The sequence below is a fragment of the Helianthus annuus genome, chromosome 14 (genome assembly GCF_002127325.2).
Source record: "Helianthus annuus cultivar XRQ/B chromosome 14, HanXRQr2.0-SUNRISE, whole genome shotgun sequence".
In the NCBI taxonomy this organism is placed as follows: Eukaryota; Viridiplantae; Streptophyta; class Magnoliopsida; order Asterales; family Asteraceae; genus Helianthus; species Helianthus annuus.
This window is the reverse complement of record NC_035446.2, coordinates 115,893,016-115,909,436: the sequence shown is the minus strand read 5'-3', so window position 1 is coordinate 115,909,436 and position 16,421 is coordinate 115,893,016. Positions and strand designations below refer to the sequence as shown.

Below are 16,421 nucleotides of genomic sequence, written 5' to 3'. Positions count from 1 at the left end.
ATTACACTACTCTTCGTCAGAATCAACCAACAAGTGGGGCAAATCTTGACTTGCGAGATGAACCGTGAGATCGTGTTTAAGTCTCCAATGCGTATCTTCATCCATTAGCTCGCCCAACACCCTATCATCAAACGCGGGCTCGACCGGAGGATCCCGAATGTGTACCGGTGCAATCGCGTTTCCGTCGTCTTTTAAAATCATGTTGTGTAAAATAATACACGTGTACACAACATTCCTAATTTTTTTAACCGTCCTTGCTCGCATCGGCCGATTCAAGACACCCCATTTTGACTTCAAAACCCCAAAAGCCCCTTCGACGTCTTTTCTTGCCGCCTCGTGTTGCCTTTTGAACATCTTTTCGTCTACTTCTTGAGGGTATGGGATCGATTTCACAAACACGGACCATTTTGGGTAAATTCCATCCACGAGCAAATAACCACGTTTGTAATAATGGTTGTTGACGTAAAATGGACATTTTGGCGCGGTTCCATTTCGTTCCGTTAAGAATAACGGCGATTGTCCTAGCACCCGGTGGACCGCAAAAAGCATGCCAAATCCATAAATCTTGAGACGTCGCTGCTTCGAGCATAATAGTCGGGTATCGGTGATCTCCTCTCATATACTGCCCTCGAAGCTCGGTGGGACACATTCGCCAGACGAAATGGGTGCAATCAAGGCTACCGAACATACCTGGAAGGTGATGTTGTTCTTCATGTGCGTCGTATAACAGTGTCATGTCGTGGCTTGTCGGCCTACGTAAGAACTCCGAACCATATATTCTGCAAACCGTTTCGCAAAAATATTCTAGGCACTCGCGGGAAGTTCTTGCGGCCATATGCAAGTACTCGTTTCCTTCGTCTGGAGGGTTACCGGTTGCGAGCTGTTTAATAGCTGATGTAACCTTTTGCAGCGGCGTAAAGCTCCTCCGACCTCGCGCATCGTAGGACTCTTGAAAGTATTCGTCATTCGCTTCCACGGCGGTCACAATATTTAAAAACAACCGTTTCGACATACGGAACCTTTGCCGAAAAATTGCGTCGTTGTATTTCGGGTCTTCGACAAAATAATCCGCCATGAGGGTCTCGTGCCCAACCTCCCGCTGACGTTCAATGTATCTCCTTTGGTTTGATGTACCGGTGTCTTGTAGTTCGGCTTCTTCGAGTAGATTTTGGAAAAAAAGAATGCTATCATCGGACGAGTCGTCGCTACTATCGGGTGGAAACCACAACGGGAAATCATCCGCCATTTTGCGTGGCAATACTTGGGTTAGTGTTTTGTATTTTTTGGTTTGATTTGGGGGTGATTTTGTAGAATATATAGGATTAAAATGGGTTTGTTTTGAATATATAGGGTAAAACTTGAAAAATTAATTTTTTTTATTTTGAACGGCATTATAGCCGTTAAAGTGGCAACGGTCAACATGCTTTGCATGTTTGTCGATCGGTGAGTTGTAGCCGATTTCACAAGAAGGCCGCGCGGCAAAGAAGGACGGCGCCGGTGTTGCCGCTCGGCAAACTGGTTTGCCGACCCCTTCACCGCCCCACTCCCTTCACCCTTAAAACTCTCTCTGTTTCTTTTTCTTTCTTTGCTAAAACCTAGAGAATTTTTGCAATAACTATAAATAACTGTGTGATTAGTTTTAATTTTAATGTTTCATAGTAACTAGTGAACTTTCCCCGCACGTTGCGGCGGGAAGTTAGTTGGTAGCGGTTTGATTTAATAAAGTACCGGTATCATAATCAACACTTTGTATAGCGACTACACTTTGTATAGCGACTGAAAGATAAAACCCAAACAATAAAGTCATGATATGCCCAAAAACATATCGACACATGTTTTACATCGATCAAAAAATATAAAAATAAATATCAATAAAGGTTTGAAATGTATAATTATTGGTATTGATGTTCATTTAAAATTTTAAAGTAGGATTGCTTATATAAAGATTTTAATATAACTGAAGTTTCTTTTAATCTAAACGACAAGGGGGGGGGGGGGGTTTCCCAAGGCTCCCAACGGTTAAGTTTCAAGCATTCACGTTCGCAATGGCAACCACACTGTAGCCCCACGCCCTTTTATGTGCCGTGGTGTGGCGGTCTTCGCGCCCCTGACGTGGGCAATGTGGCACACCAATGCCCCGCAACACAAGGCCTAGCAAAAAAAATATTGTTATGAACCAACTTGGTAAAAGTAACTATATTAAACAAATGCAGACCCAAAATTTCTAACATGATCAAGAAATTCGTATGTAGGATGACATATTTACATGATATCCTAACACATTCTCTTAATCTTGTATTTATCTTTAGTCAAGTGTTTTTCTTACTTTTCAATTAAATTTAATCCTGTTGTATAATGTAATTATCATGAAGAGGCTTTCAATGTGTCAAATTCGTTTAATTTTTTTTATGAGCTAGCTCACACATATCATCTAACCATACTCTTAAATCCCACATCCTTACGAGAATGAACATCTTTCCATATACTTTGACATCACTTGGCTACAAGCCCTTTCGTGTTCGTTCAATTTCATTAGCTCACTGGTAACTTGAACTCCAAATTGCAATCTAACTATTAAAATAAAAGTAGATTATTATTGATATGATAACAATTAACTATTGATATGATAACAATTAACTAAAGTCTAAAACACTATAAGGCTAGAGGGTGTGTGTCACACCCCAACCGATGATGGAAACATTGGGGCGCAGCACTGAGCGAAACAGATTGTCCAAGAGAAATTCCATAACAACTAAATTACCGGATAGTTAATATTATGTTCCATACCATAACCTATCAAGTAAAATCAATTATTACAGACTTCGATATCCCAAAGACAAATATCATGTTCCGACAACTCAGATTTAAATTGTTTGTTTCTAGACTCTCCTAAGCTCGATTCCAGGAAAGCAAGCAAGCATCCTAAGCATTCAAACACCTGTCACATATGTTAAAAATAGAGGTCAATACACATAGTGTAAAGGTGAGCATATAAGTTTAGTAGTATAATAGAGTTCGAAATCGTTTACGCATAACCAGCATGTAACATGTAACAAAGTGAAGGCTAGTAGGTTATCGACAGAGAAATATGCACAAACATGACTGCGAGTTGTAGAATACACAACACATATTGTCACGGCCCTCGGCCCCGGTTTGACCAGGTCCAGAGCCGCGAGGCAGGAAATCCCGTGGTATTAAATTTTAAGCGACAGCGGAAGTCTTTTTAAAACAGGATCTTTAATATTAAAATTGCCCGTTTACATAACTTAAGAATAAAACCTTGTAATTACAATATGATGATTTCACGGGGAAATCTTTATTTTTACAAAACATGTTTCTTTTATTTATTTACATTGAGCCACTTCTATTAAGCTTGTAGTGCTCCACGGCACTTTTCTGTGCTCACAACAGATTACCTGAAACATGTTTGAAAAAGGTTTTGTCAGCGGGGAAATACTGAGTGAATCATTCATTTTGATAAAAATGACACTTAGTTATAAATTACAACATAAGAGCTATTACAATGGTTCCTATCTTATTGTTATATGGCACCGTGTCACCTCCTGGTGACGGTGGTCATACCACTATTGGGTCCTGTCACCCAATTAGTGATGATTATCACTGTTAGGGCTTATATGCCTAACCTATGTTAGGGCTTATTAGCCTAACCCTGTGAGAAAATTAGTAATGTGCACAATACCCCACTAGCCATTGATTAAGATAGCCATGACTTAATCCCTGTAATTATAACCTTTGAAAATAACTTGAGGTATTGTAAAACAGTTGATAAAAAGAGAATGACTCACATTGCAGATCAGAGTATAAGCCTATTGATTAGCCTTGATTAACCTAATTTAATTCACAATACACGCAAACGGGGTTAGTAACTAATACAGCAGTTACGTCAATTCACGAGATTAAACCCTCACAACGATTAACAAAGTGCAATACTTAACAATTCAGCGGATTCACAACGAATGACAGAGTATAGCCCGAATTTGTACAGCACTCAAACATTCAAGTCGAAATCATGAGGAATAACAAAGTATAAACTCAATTTGAGCAAAACTTAAACAATCGTTGGATAGTTTCAATCGATCGGACGTTGAATCGTAATAGCGATCGAGTTATTACCCTGATTGCGGCAGCGTTTCGAGATTAGTGTGTGTTGTGAACTGTTTCTGTTATAACTCAACGTATACAACGAATTTCTTCGTCGAATCAACAACAGAATGCAAGTCCCAAGGCCCCCTATTTATACCCGAAATTTGTCCCCCTCGCGTGTGGCGACAGGGAGACTTGTCTCCTTCGCGTGGCGCGACGGGTAACAATTTAGGGTAGGGTAGGTTTCGTGTCCAGTAGCTTGGGTGAGTTGACATTTCGTTCAATTTATTTTAGACAACGAATTCAGAAGATAATATCAATTAGGGTTTAACCCCCCCTGAGTTTTAGGGGCCCTGATCCTGATTCCGATTGTTCTGAAAATTTTAGGGTTAGTGCAGAATTACTTGGGTTTCTCAATTAGGGTTTCCTTAATAAATAATTAATCATACTAAGTGTTAATTTTAGTGAGAGTTGTTACATCCTCCCCACCTTAAGAAAAATCTCGTCCTCGAGATTCATTGAAATAGATGAGGATATTTCCGCTTCATTTCTGATTCCAGCTCCCAAGTATATTTTGGTCCTCTCTTTGAATCCCATTTGACCTTGACTAGCACTAGTCGCTTATGTTTGAGAAACTTGACTTTTCTATATTCTATCTGTAGTGGTTTCTCTACGAATTTCAGCTTTTCATTTACCTCCACATCTTGAAGAGGTACTACCAGGGATTCGTCGGATAAACATTTTTTGAGATTGGATACATGAAACACATCATGTACTCCAGCTAATTCTTCTGGTAATTGTAAACGATAAGCAACTGGTTCTATTCGTTGCATTACTGGAAATGGTCCTACGTATCTTGGACTTAGTTTTCCTTTCTTACCGAATCGTACTACTCCTTTCCAAGGAGAAACTTTCAAAAGTACTTTGTCTCCTACTTTAAACTCTAGTGGCTTGCGGCGATTTTCTGCATAGCTCTTCTGGCGATCTCTAGCTGTCTTCAGTTTTTCTTTGATTTGAGTTATTTTGTCTGTGGTTTCTTGTACTATTTCAGGACCTGATAACTGACTTTCTCCTATTTCTGCCCAACAAACTGGAGTTCGGCACTTGCGTCCATACAGTGCTTCGAACAGAGCAGCTTCGATGCTTGAATGATAACTATTATTATAGGAGAATTCAATTAAGGGTAAGTGGTTATCCCAATTACCACCAAAATCGATTACACATGCTCGAAGCATGTCTTCCAGGGTTTGTATTGTCCTTTCACTTTGTCCGTCTGTTTGAGGATGATATGCAGTACTTAAAATGTAGTCGGGTTCCCATTGCTTCTTGGAAACTAGTCCAAAAATGGGAAGTGAAACGACTATCTCGATCCGATACAATGGAGAGTGGGACTCCATGTAAAGATACCACTTCATCTACGTACAACTTGGCTAGCCTTTCCATGCTAAAGGTTTCCTTCATTGGTAGAAAATGAGCTGATTTGGTTAATCGATCCACAATTACCCAAATTGCATCATTACCTTTTCTGGTTTTGGGTAACTTAGTAACAAAATCCATTGTTATGAGTTCCCATTTCCATACAGGCATTTCCAACTGTTGTAGTAGTCCTGAAGGTTTCTGGTGTTCGGCCTTAACTTGTGAACAAGTAAAACACTTAGATACGTATTCAGCTATGTCCTTTTTCATTCCTATCCACCAGAAATTGTTTCTTAAATCTTGGTACATCTTATTGTTTCCTGGATGTACGGTATACCTAGATTTATGAGCTTTTTCTAAAATCTTATTTCTTAATTCTCCCTGCTTAGGTACCCAATTTCGTTTCTTGTGGAATTTCCAAATTCCATCATTTCCTTGCTCTAGTTCTTTTATGTAACCTTTCATTCCTTCAGCATCGTCCTTGATTGCTGTTTCTTGAACTTTCTTCAATTGTTCCATTAAATCTACTTGTAGATTTAATCTAAGAGCACGGACTCGCTTTTGCTTCTCATGATATTTACGACTTAAGGCATCCGCAACTACATTCGCCTTTCCTTCGTGATGTTGAATATCACAGTCGTAATCGCTTAGGATTTCCATCCATCTTCTTTGTCTCATGTTTAATTCTTTTTGCCCAAATATGTATCTTAAACTTTTATGATCGGTATAAACAGTAAACTTACTTCCATACAAATAATGTCTCCAAATCTTTAGGGCAAAAATTATGGCTCCTAATTCTAAATCATGAGTCGTATAATTTTCCTCGTGCTTCTTCAACTGCCTAGAGGCATACGCAATTACTTTCTTGCGTTGCATTAGAACACATCCTAATCCTAATTTTGAAGCATCACAATATACTTCAAAATCTTCTGTTCCTTCGGGTAAGGCTAAAATTGGAGCATTCGTCAATCTGTGCTTTAAAATCTTAAAAGCTTCTTCTTGTCTAGGTCCCCATTCAAACTTAATTGCTTTACAGGTTAGCTTAGTCAAAGGTACAGTTATTCTAGAGAAATCCTTAATAAATAGTCTGTAGTATCCAGCTAAGCCTAGAAAACTTCTAATTTCCATAGCCGTTTGTGGGACCTTCCATTTGGTGATTGCTTCTATCTTGGTGGGATCTACGTGAATACCTTCGTGATTCACCATGTGACCTAAAAATTGTACTTCTTGTAGCCAGAATTCACACTTCGCGAATTTGGCATAAAGCTTTTCCTTTCTTAACAAAGTTAAGAGTGCATGTAGGTGCTCACAATGTTCCTCCTGACTTTTGGAATAAATAAGTATATCGTCGATGAAAACGATTACGAATTTATCCAAGTATGGTTTACAGATTCGATTCATCATGTCCATAAATGCTGCGGGAGCATTTGTTAGTCCAAAGGGCATGACTGTAAACTCATAATGGCCATACCTAGTTCTGAAAGCAGTTTTAGGTATGTCTTCCTCTTGTACCTTTAATTGATGATATCCGGAGCGCAAGTCTATCTTAGAAAAATATCTAGCTCCTTGCAATTGATCAAAAAGATCATCAATCCTAGGTAATGGGTATCGATTCTTAATTGTAACCTTATTCAGTTCCCTATAATCGATACACATTCTCATTGATCCGTCTTTCTTTTTCACAAACAACACTGGTGCTCCCCAAGGGGATGAACTAGGTTGTATAAATCCTTTGCTTAGTAATTCATCTAACTGCTTTTTCAATTCTAGTATTTCAGTGGGTGTTAATCGATAAGGTGCTTTGGCTATTGGTGTAGTTCCTGGAATTAGATGAATTCTAAATTCTACTTCTCTATCGGGTGGTAAACCAGGTAATTCTTCTGGAAAGACATCTGGGTATTCTGAGACTATAGGGATGTCCTGTAGTTCCTTACTTTTAGTGTTAATGATTACAGAAATCATATACACCATTTCTTGTTTTCTTGAATAACTAGCCAACTTCATTACTGAAATGAATTTCAGTGGTTTTCGAGGTTTATTTCCTGTAATTAAAATTACCTCTTCTGTGGGGGTACGGATTTCTACGGAATTCTTATCACACAGGATTCGAGCATGGTTGGCTACTAACCAATCCATTCCTAATACCACATCAAATCCGGCTAATTTCATGGGTAACAGGTTTGCAGAAAACTTATGACCTAAAAGTTCTATTTTTCCTTCTTCCAAAACTTTATCTATGTTAATAGAATTCCCATCTGCCGTTTCGACCGTAAAGATCTGCTTAAGGGTGGTTAAGGGTAACTTAAAAGCTTGGCAAAATGAAGTATTGATAAAACTTTGATTTGTGCCAGAGTCAAATAATACTTTTGCATAAACATCGTGGACTAAGAACGTACCAGCTATGACATCAGGAATTAGTTCGGCTTCCTGAGTAGTTAATTGAAATGCTCGGGCATTCTTCTTTGTTGTTCCATCAGCTGGTTTGCCTTTGTTGTCTGTGGGTTTAACCAATTTAGGACATTCTATTTTGAAATGCCCTGCTTCTCCACAGTTAAAGCAGACTATGAATTTCTTTCTTCTACAGTCTTCTTCCTGATGCCTCGGAATTTTGCAAAAATTGCAATATCCTTTGCATTTTCCAAAATGCTTCTTTTTGCAAGAATTGCAAAATGGTCCAGTAGAGGATTGTCCAGTCCCCTTTCTTTTGAAGTTGTTACGATTACCCACACGAAATCCTTGGGTAATCTTTTGAGCTACTTCTTTCTTCCGATCTTCTTCTCTTGTGCGTACCAGTTCATCGGTTAAAGTATTAGCTAATTCCACAGCATCGTCAATAGTACGAGGTCTCGCAGCCTTAACGATGTTACGGATTTCACTAATTATTCCCCAAATGTAGCGAGAAATGAGTACCGGTTCTGGCGAAGCCAGTGTTGGTACTACTCTAGCATATTCAAAGAATGTCGAAGTATACCAGCGACACTCTACGCCTACCATACGATGGCTTAGGAACTTATTCGCCATTTGTTCCTTTGCATATTCGGGACAGAATTTTCTTTCTACAAGCCTCTTAAATTCTTCCCAGTTCATAGCATAGGCCATCCTTCTTCCTTTTGCTTGTAATACCGTGTTCCACCATTCTAGTGCCCCTTTTTTAAACAAATTTGACGCATACATGACCTGATCTTCTTCGGTACATTTACTTATTGCAATTACTGCTTCGGTTTTCTCTAACCAACGCAGTGTTGCAGTTGCCCCTTCATTACCTGCAAATTCTGCTGGTTTACAGGCAAGAAATTCTTTGTAAGTGCAACCAGGCATTGCAGCTTTCATTTTCTTAGGGAGTGGGGCCTGTTGTGGGTCATGATAGTCATGATTGCCACCTCCATTTATGCTGTTACTGCCGTTATCTTCCGGAGTACGTTTGCTAGGAATTATTTGTTGTGGTTCAGCAGGTTTCTGAGCAGCAGCCATAATTGCTGGAATAGCATTGGCTATCCCTTGAGCAATGATATTTTCAATATCTTGCCGAGTCATATACTGATTTTCCTGATTTTGCTCAGATTGGTTTACTTCATTAACTGGTTCATTACCCGCGTTTGCCATCTGGTTATTATGATAAGTGTAGCTTATTAGTGTCAAATAATTATTAATTAAATATACAATTTAATCACACATAACCACATAATTTGTACCATGCATATCTATGGCCAAAATTTGTCGATTTTTCGACTTTTAGTTTTCGTATAGATTATACATCTATGCATCCATACACACTGTTTATCTTACAATGTTTTATTTCCTATTTTACAGAGTTATATTTTACTACTACTGTTATTATACATACATACTTCCCACCCTACTATCCTTTGGTCAACTGGCAGTTTTAGTAGCGACGCTCCCTCTCGTCGTACTTCCAGGAGATTTGTTCCCCCATTTCCCGGATCCTATTCCCTGTACCTATCAGTTCTTCACCAAACTGACGAAGTTCGGCCAGGTTTTCGTTACTCATTGGAGGATTGGGGATAGGTTCTGGATCAAATTGAGGTAGTAAAGTATAAGGACTATTGATCATGTTTTGGAATTGCCAGTCATTTGTCCACCACTCTTCCATTTTGTCTAAAGGTCGTGTGTGGATTAGAGGGTCTCGAATAGTTGGTTCCAGATTTACGGGAAGTTGGGCTGTGGCAGGGTAAGAATAGAGATTGTTGTTGATAGATTCTATGACATCACATTGGGCTAGTAGACGATCTATTTCGTCTTGAAATGTGATTTCTTCAGTTTTTTTCGAGCTTTCTCCGACCTCTATTCCCTTTTGCCTAGTATCTTCCCTTATTTCTATCTCTGCTGGCTTAGAACTCTCTCCGGTTTCAATTCCTTTTCCTTTGTCTATAGGGTTTTCTACTTTGGGAAGTTTCCTAGTGGCTGGCTTCTTCCTGCGGACTTTCCTCCATTCTACATATCTTCTTCTCTTTTTAGGTTTTGCTTTTTCCAGTGGTGGAGCTTGGAATTCCAGAGGTTCCTCTATGTCAGCAACATAACCAGTAAAGTCGTGGGAGACTTCAATTGGTACTGGGTAGAGGTTGAGATTCTGGAATGCTTCAGATAGCTCACTCATGCTGTGTAGCATATATGCAAAATGCACAAAAATGCTAAGTTAAAACTTTGGTACAAAGTTTTACAAATAAACATTGAAGTTTTATTGCATACTAATTTGTACAAAAGACAACAGGAAAGAGAACACACTAGGATTTATTTATTTATTTACTGGGTAGTGGGAAGTGCTATTAATAGATTTAGGGTATTGGTAATTTAAAGATTTGCATTTTCTGCTACAGTGGCTAGCATATAGAGGTTAGCCCATTTCTCATCTAATCTATCTTCCCAAGGTGAATCATTGCCTAATTCCTGGATTTCTGGATTAAACCTCACTTTCTTGACTTGGGTTTCTTTATTTTCTCCTGTCCTTTCCTAAGAATCGAATTTCTTTTCTCTGGTGTAAGAGGATTCTCATATTGTGCTTTACGGACAAAAATTCCTTCTTCCAGATTTGCTGGGTATTTGGAGGAAGAGGTTCCTTTTTCTGTGGGTGCGGTATCTAATTTGTGGTAGATAGCAGAAAGTCTTTGTTCACCCATACTGTAACTTTAACAATTAACAGTTAATAAAACACATATTCACAGAATGGCAATTGAATTTACTAAGTATTTCTCAATTACTTTAATAGGCTAAAATAAATAGTAAGCTTAAATCAGTGGCTCTGATACCACCTTTTCCCTGTCACGGCCCTCGGCCCCGGTTTGACCAGGTCCAGAGCCGCGAGGCAGGAAATCCCGTGGTATTAAATTCTAAGCGACAGCGGAAGTCTTTTTAAAACAGGATCTTTAATATTAAAATTGCCCGTTTACATAACTTACGAATAAAACCTTGTAATTTACAATATGATGATTTCACGGGGAAATCTTTATTTTTACAAAACATGTTTCTATTATTTATTTACATTGAGCCACTTCTATTAAGCTTGTAGTGCTCCACGACACTTTTCTGTGCTCACAACAGATTACCTGAAACATGTTTGAAAAAGGTTTTGTCAGCGGGGAAATACTGAGTGAATCATTCATTTTGATAAAAATGACACTTAGTTATAAATTACAGCATAAGAGCGATTACAATGGTTCCTATCTTATTGTTATATGGCACCGTGTCACCTCCTGGTGACGGTGGTCATACCACTATTGGGTCCTGTCACCCAATTAGTGATGATTATCACTGTTAGGGCTTATATGCCTAACCTATGTTAGGGCTTATTAGCCTAACCCTGTGAGAAAATTAGTAATGTGCACAATACCCCACTAGCCATTGATTAAGATAGCCATGACTTAATCCCTGTAATTATAACCTTTGAAAATAACTTGAGGTATTGTAAAACAGTTGATAAAAAGAGAATGACTCACATTGCAGATCAGAGTATAAGCCTACTGATTAGCCTTGATTAACCTAATTTAATTCACAATATACGCAAACGGGGTTAGTAACTAATACAGCAGTTACGTCAATTCACGAGATTAAACCCTCACAACGATTAACAAAGTGCAATACTTAACAATTCAGCGGATTCACAACGAATGACAGAGTATAGCCCGAATTTGGACAGCACTCAAACATTCAAGTCGAAATCATGATGAATAACTAAGTATAAACTCAATTTGAGCGGCACTTAAACAATCGTTGGATAGTTTCAATCGATCAGGCGTTGAATCGTAATAGCGATTGAGTTATTACCCTGATTGCGGCAGCGTTTCGAGATTAGTGTGTGTTGTGAACTGTTTCTGTTATAACTCAACGTATACAACGAATTTCTTCGTCGAATCAACAACAGAATGCAAGTCCCAAGGCCCATTATTTATACCCGAAATTTGTCCCTGTAACACCCCGAAAACAGGTTTGGTAATTAAACCCCGTTAATACTAAAGACGGGGAAAGTACCGTTAGTGGTAAAAGCAAACTGGCAAGTATTAGGATTTAATTGAATGATCCTAATATTTTCTTAAAGTGAATAAGAGCTTCAAGAAAATAGGAAGATAAAAGGCCCGATTTAACGGGACTTAAAGTAAAACGGGTTACGACTTCCCGAACCTACTAAGCTAACTAGGAATAATTCTAACCTAGTTAGATAGTGACTTATGAGTGGGTTAAAACACTTAAATTATGAACTAAGGAAAATGGAGGGGCCAAAGATGTTAAAATTGAAACTTAAGTTGCTAATCCTAATTAAAACAAAAACCAAACACCCTATTTGGGATGTCTGGTCGTACAAGAACAAGCAGGGGCGATCCCCCACTCTCCAAAACCCTAAACATCACTAAACTTTCAAATTGAAGGCTCAATCCAAGCTGAAATCAAATTTAAAGCATAGATTATTGATCCTCATCACAAGAGGATTACAAGGTATGTAAAATTTGATGAAAACTATCAACTCGAAATTCTCATGAAATTGGGAATTTCTGAAATTATTGGTTGCATGTTAGTTTTATGATGAAGTAAGAACAATACAGTGTCTAGGGACAAACCCTAGACCAATACAAGTTGAATTCATGTGAAAATCTAGTAAAATCCATAAACACCATTGTAGGTGATTAGTGGGCTATGTAGATTTTAATAAACACTAGGAAATTGGGTGATATTCTAGTGTAATTTGACAATTGTGAAGTGACTTCAGAATTATAGAAGCTAACAACTTTGTAAGATGGTTGAATTATGTGAAATTAGGGCTAAGAGATAAGCTAGAGACTTGATAAATAAACATGTAAAATTCTGCCCTTAAAGTGTTTGTTGGAATGCCTCAAAGAAGGCCCGAAACTAGAATTTTTGTAGTTAAAACACCTAATTGTGATGTTTTGGCTATTATGCAAAATGTGATTAAAAAGAGTTCTATATGTGATAAACGTGGTTGAACTTGGTTAAAACGGTGGTCTAAAGATAACGCCTACCGGGTAATTAAAGAATGCTAAAACTAGTTGATGAACTCGAATATGCAATAAGTATATTAATGGGCATTTGACTTTTAAAGAGTCAAACTGACCTACGATGTGATGAATGATAATTAGGCATAGAAAATAAGTAAGATGGAATAGTCATAATTAATGATGACTAACCTAACCGTCTTACGAATTATGATGATAGTTTGACGCTTGACAAGCTAGGTGGAGGCTTGGAAAGGAAGCGGGTCAAACGAAGCAAGTATGAAGGAAAAGCGTGGCGTGGATGCGAGGTAAGTGTAATTTACACACTTATGTAGAATACTTGTTTATTCGATACGTTGTAAACGTGATAACAATAATATTGGAAATATGGATTTTCGTTAAGATTACCTTGTAGTGTAATCTAATAATGAGGGAAAAAGGGTATGGTAAATAAATCCGGGATAGGATGGGTGTATGAGTTGGAAATCAAAAACAATGTTTTTGATTAAATAGATATTGTTTGGCATATAGTCCAAACGGGTCAAATGGTGATGATAACACCATTTGACAATATCGACTGATACAATTGTCAAGTCTTGTGTTAACAGGAGCGATTAGCGATTCGGTTAATTACGTCCATAGAATATGTGATAATGAAAGTGAGGTATAAATCGGGTCTATTTGTTGACCCGAGCCAGGTACGCATCAATGAGATTATATTTTAAATGTGCAATTTTGATCATAATTGTAGTGAAAGTCCTTCGTTGTAAATGAGGGACTAATGTTGATGAATATGCTTTTGATAGGTAAATCAGGCAAACGACCCATATGGGTTGTTTGGAAACTTGCATTATGATTAGGAGATTTAAGTAAATGCCTTGAATATAGAAATTTGAGGTGTGAAAGGAAAAAGAACAAGATTTAGACTAAAGTGCTTAACACTCTCTAATTGGGTCAAAATGGTTTTATGTGCATACATAATTCATAAGAAAGTATGAACCTAGGCTAAGGTTGTGTGTCAAATACATTAGTGTATGTATTTTGAATGTTTAAAGATCGAGTTAAGTGGTTTAAGCATAACGGGTCAAAATGATTAACTTTGACTAATAAGCCGAATACTTAGAAATTCAGAATTTTATTAGTTTAAATGTCTGATTTTAACTCCATAAGGCGGAGAATCAAATTAAAATCAGGTAGGAAGAAACGGCAGGTAAAACGGACAAGCAGTTGGAAAGATACGAAAGTTTTCGTGTCAAAAACGGCAATATGGGGTGGTCTGATACAGGGGCCACCGTAACTTACGGGGGCACCGTAAGTTACGGTGGAGCTGAAGGCTTTACGGCAGCTGCCTACTGTTTTACGGTAGGGGCATGTATTACCAGGGGGCCACCGTAACTTACGGTGACCACCGTAAGTTACGGTGGAGGCCAGAATTGAATCCTTGCTTCTAGGATCAAGGGATTTATAATGGGATTTTCCTGATTTGCTTTAATTCTATGAATCAACCTATATATATATATATATTTAATTATCAAAACTAACTTTTGAGTTGGTTTTGAATACAGATGATTGTCGAAAGCCGGATGAAGATCAAGCGTCGAGCAAGAACCGAACACGCGTTAAATGAAGCTTCCGCAAGTCGTTTCGTCGTTATTCTAAAGCGGCGAATTAAACCACATTATGTGGTATCACTTTAATTTGTAAAAGATTTTAATAATCCCGTATTTCCGATATATACGTAATAAATAATTACATAATTGTTTTCGCTAAATATACGTTAAACGTTGATTTATAAGAACGGGTGTTTCAAGTTGGTAATCAGAGCTCAAGGTTAAAAGAATAAAGCGTTCGGTTCAAGGCTTGATCGCAAATCCGGTAAGTACATGTATGTTAATAGTTTAACATGATTAAATTGTTGTGAACAACACCTAGGGTTATCGTGTAATACACGATACCTCAATTAAATGAAAAATATAGTTGACAAAGTTACGCGTGTTGACGCGTATAGTAGAAAAGCCTTGTATCATAATACGGGCAAGTATTGAAGTGGACATTACTAACTTTTGTGAATGTTTTAATTGAAGGACACTCGCGTCCGAAGATGACGAGAGTTGAACAAATTGCGGATATGACGATGGAACGGTCTGAGGTTTGACAAGAAGAGCATACTCACCAAGGACCTAAATCGCGTAGCAATCGCGAACAAGGATGATGGCAAGAGAAGCCTGTTAGGGCAAGCATTACCAGGTGCACACTTAAAAATTTAATTGCACAAGTAGTAACATGCAACAAATACGTAAAGATTGAAAGTTGCATCTATAGATTGAAAACTTGGAAAACCCCCGAATAGAAAACCTATCCGGGATATTGTTTCCAAAAGAAACAAATAGAGGCGTTACTTACATGGGGTGTAGTGTGAAAATTTTAAAAAGGACATGTATACTAGGTGTTGATCGCTTACTCTGGCCAAGTAAGTGGTGAGCACGTAGTACCATGAACTTTTTATGATTGGCATGCTTACATCCGATGTAGTATGGACGGGGTGAGTGGGACAAATTAAAAAGTACCCAAAAGAATCAAATGAGCAAAATATTTGATAATAATGTAAATACATAGCCGGGTGACGGTAGCGTATTACATTAGGATAATCAGCCCGAGTGAAGGGACAAAGAAACATGTAAAATGATGTAGACATGCATCGGGAGGGGGTGTACTTACACTCGAACCCGGAGAATACAAACATGTAAATTGATTAAGATATGCATCGGGAGGGGGTGTACTTACACTCGAACCCGGAGAATACAAACATGTAAAATGATTAAGGTATGCATCGGGAAGGGGGTGTACTTACACTCGAACCCGGAAAATGCAAACATGTAAAATGATATAGGCATGTATTGGGAGGGGGTGTACTTACACTCGAACCCGAAAAAATGCAAACATGTAAAATGATGTAGGCATGTATTGGGAGGGGGTGTACTTACACTCGAACCCGGAAAATGAAAATATGTCACTAAACGGGTCGTTTTTGTAAAACGTCAAACTCGAGGACAAGGTCGGAACATAAAAATGAAGCGAAGTCTTAATGCATACCGGGAGGGTTACAATAATAATGACTTCGGTAAAACACCCGGTTGATGGGTAAGAATTAAGCGCATGCGTAGACTGAGACACAGGAACACGAAATAGAAAGTCAAAAGACTCGGAATATGAGTCATGACTAAAAGATGACAAGACTTTTCGCAAACCTAAATTTTGGTAATTACGTTCAACCATTTCAAAGTTGGACGGGTCAAATAAAGAACGAAGTTTGACATTCATAAGTGATGAAAATTCACCCAAAATGAGTCAAACGAGTCAATTAAGGAATAACGCTTAATATATAGGAAAACGCAAACCGGTGAAACCGGAAAGCTAAAAACAATAAGATAGAAGGACCCG

General features: G+C 38.2%; 1 protein-coding gene across 1 annotated transcript; it reads right to left on the bottom strand.

Annotated features, from left to right (window-relative positions):
* Positions 1-244: 244 nt before the first annotated feature.
* Positions 245-1,246, bottom strand: LOC110907214. Its single transcript, XM_022152229.1, has one exon. The coding sequence runs from the start codon at positions 1,244-1,246 to the stop codon at positions 245-247; it is 1,002 nt and encodes a 333-aa protein (XP_022007921.1).
* Positions 1,247-16,421: the final 15,175 nt, after the last annotated feature.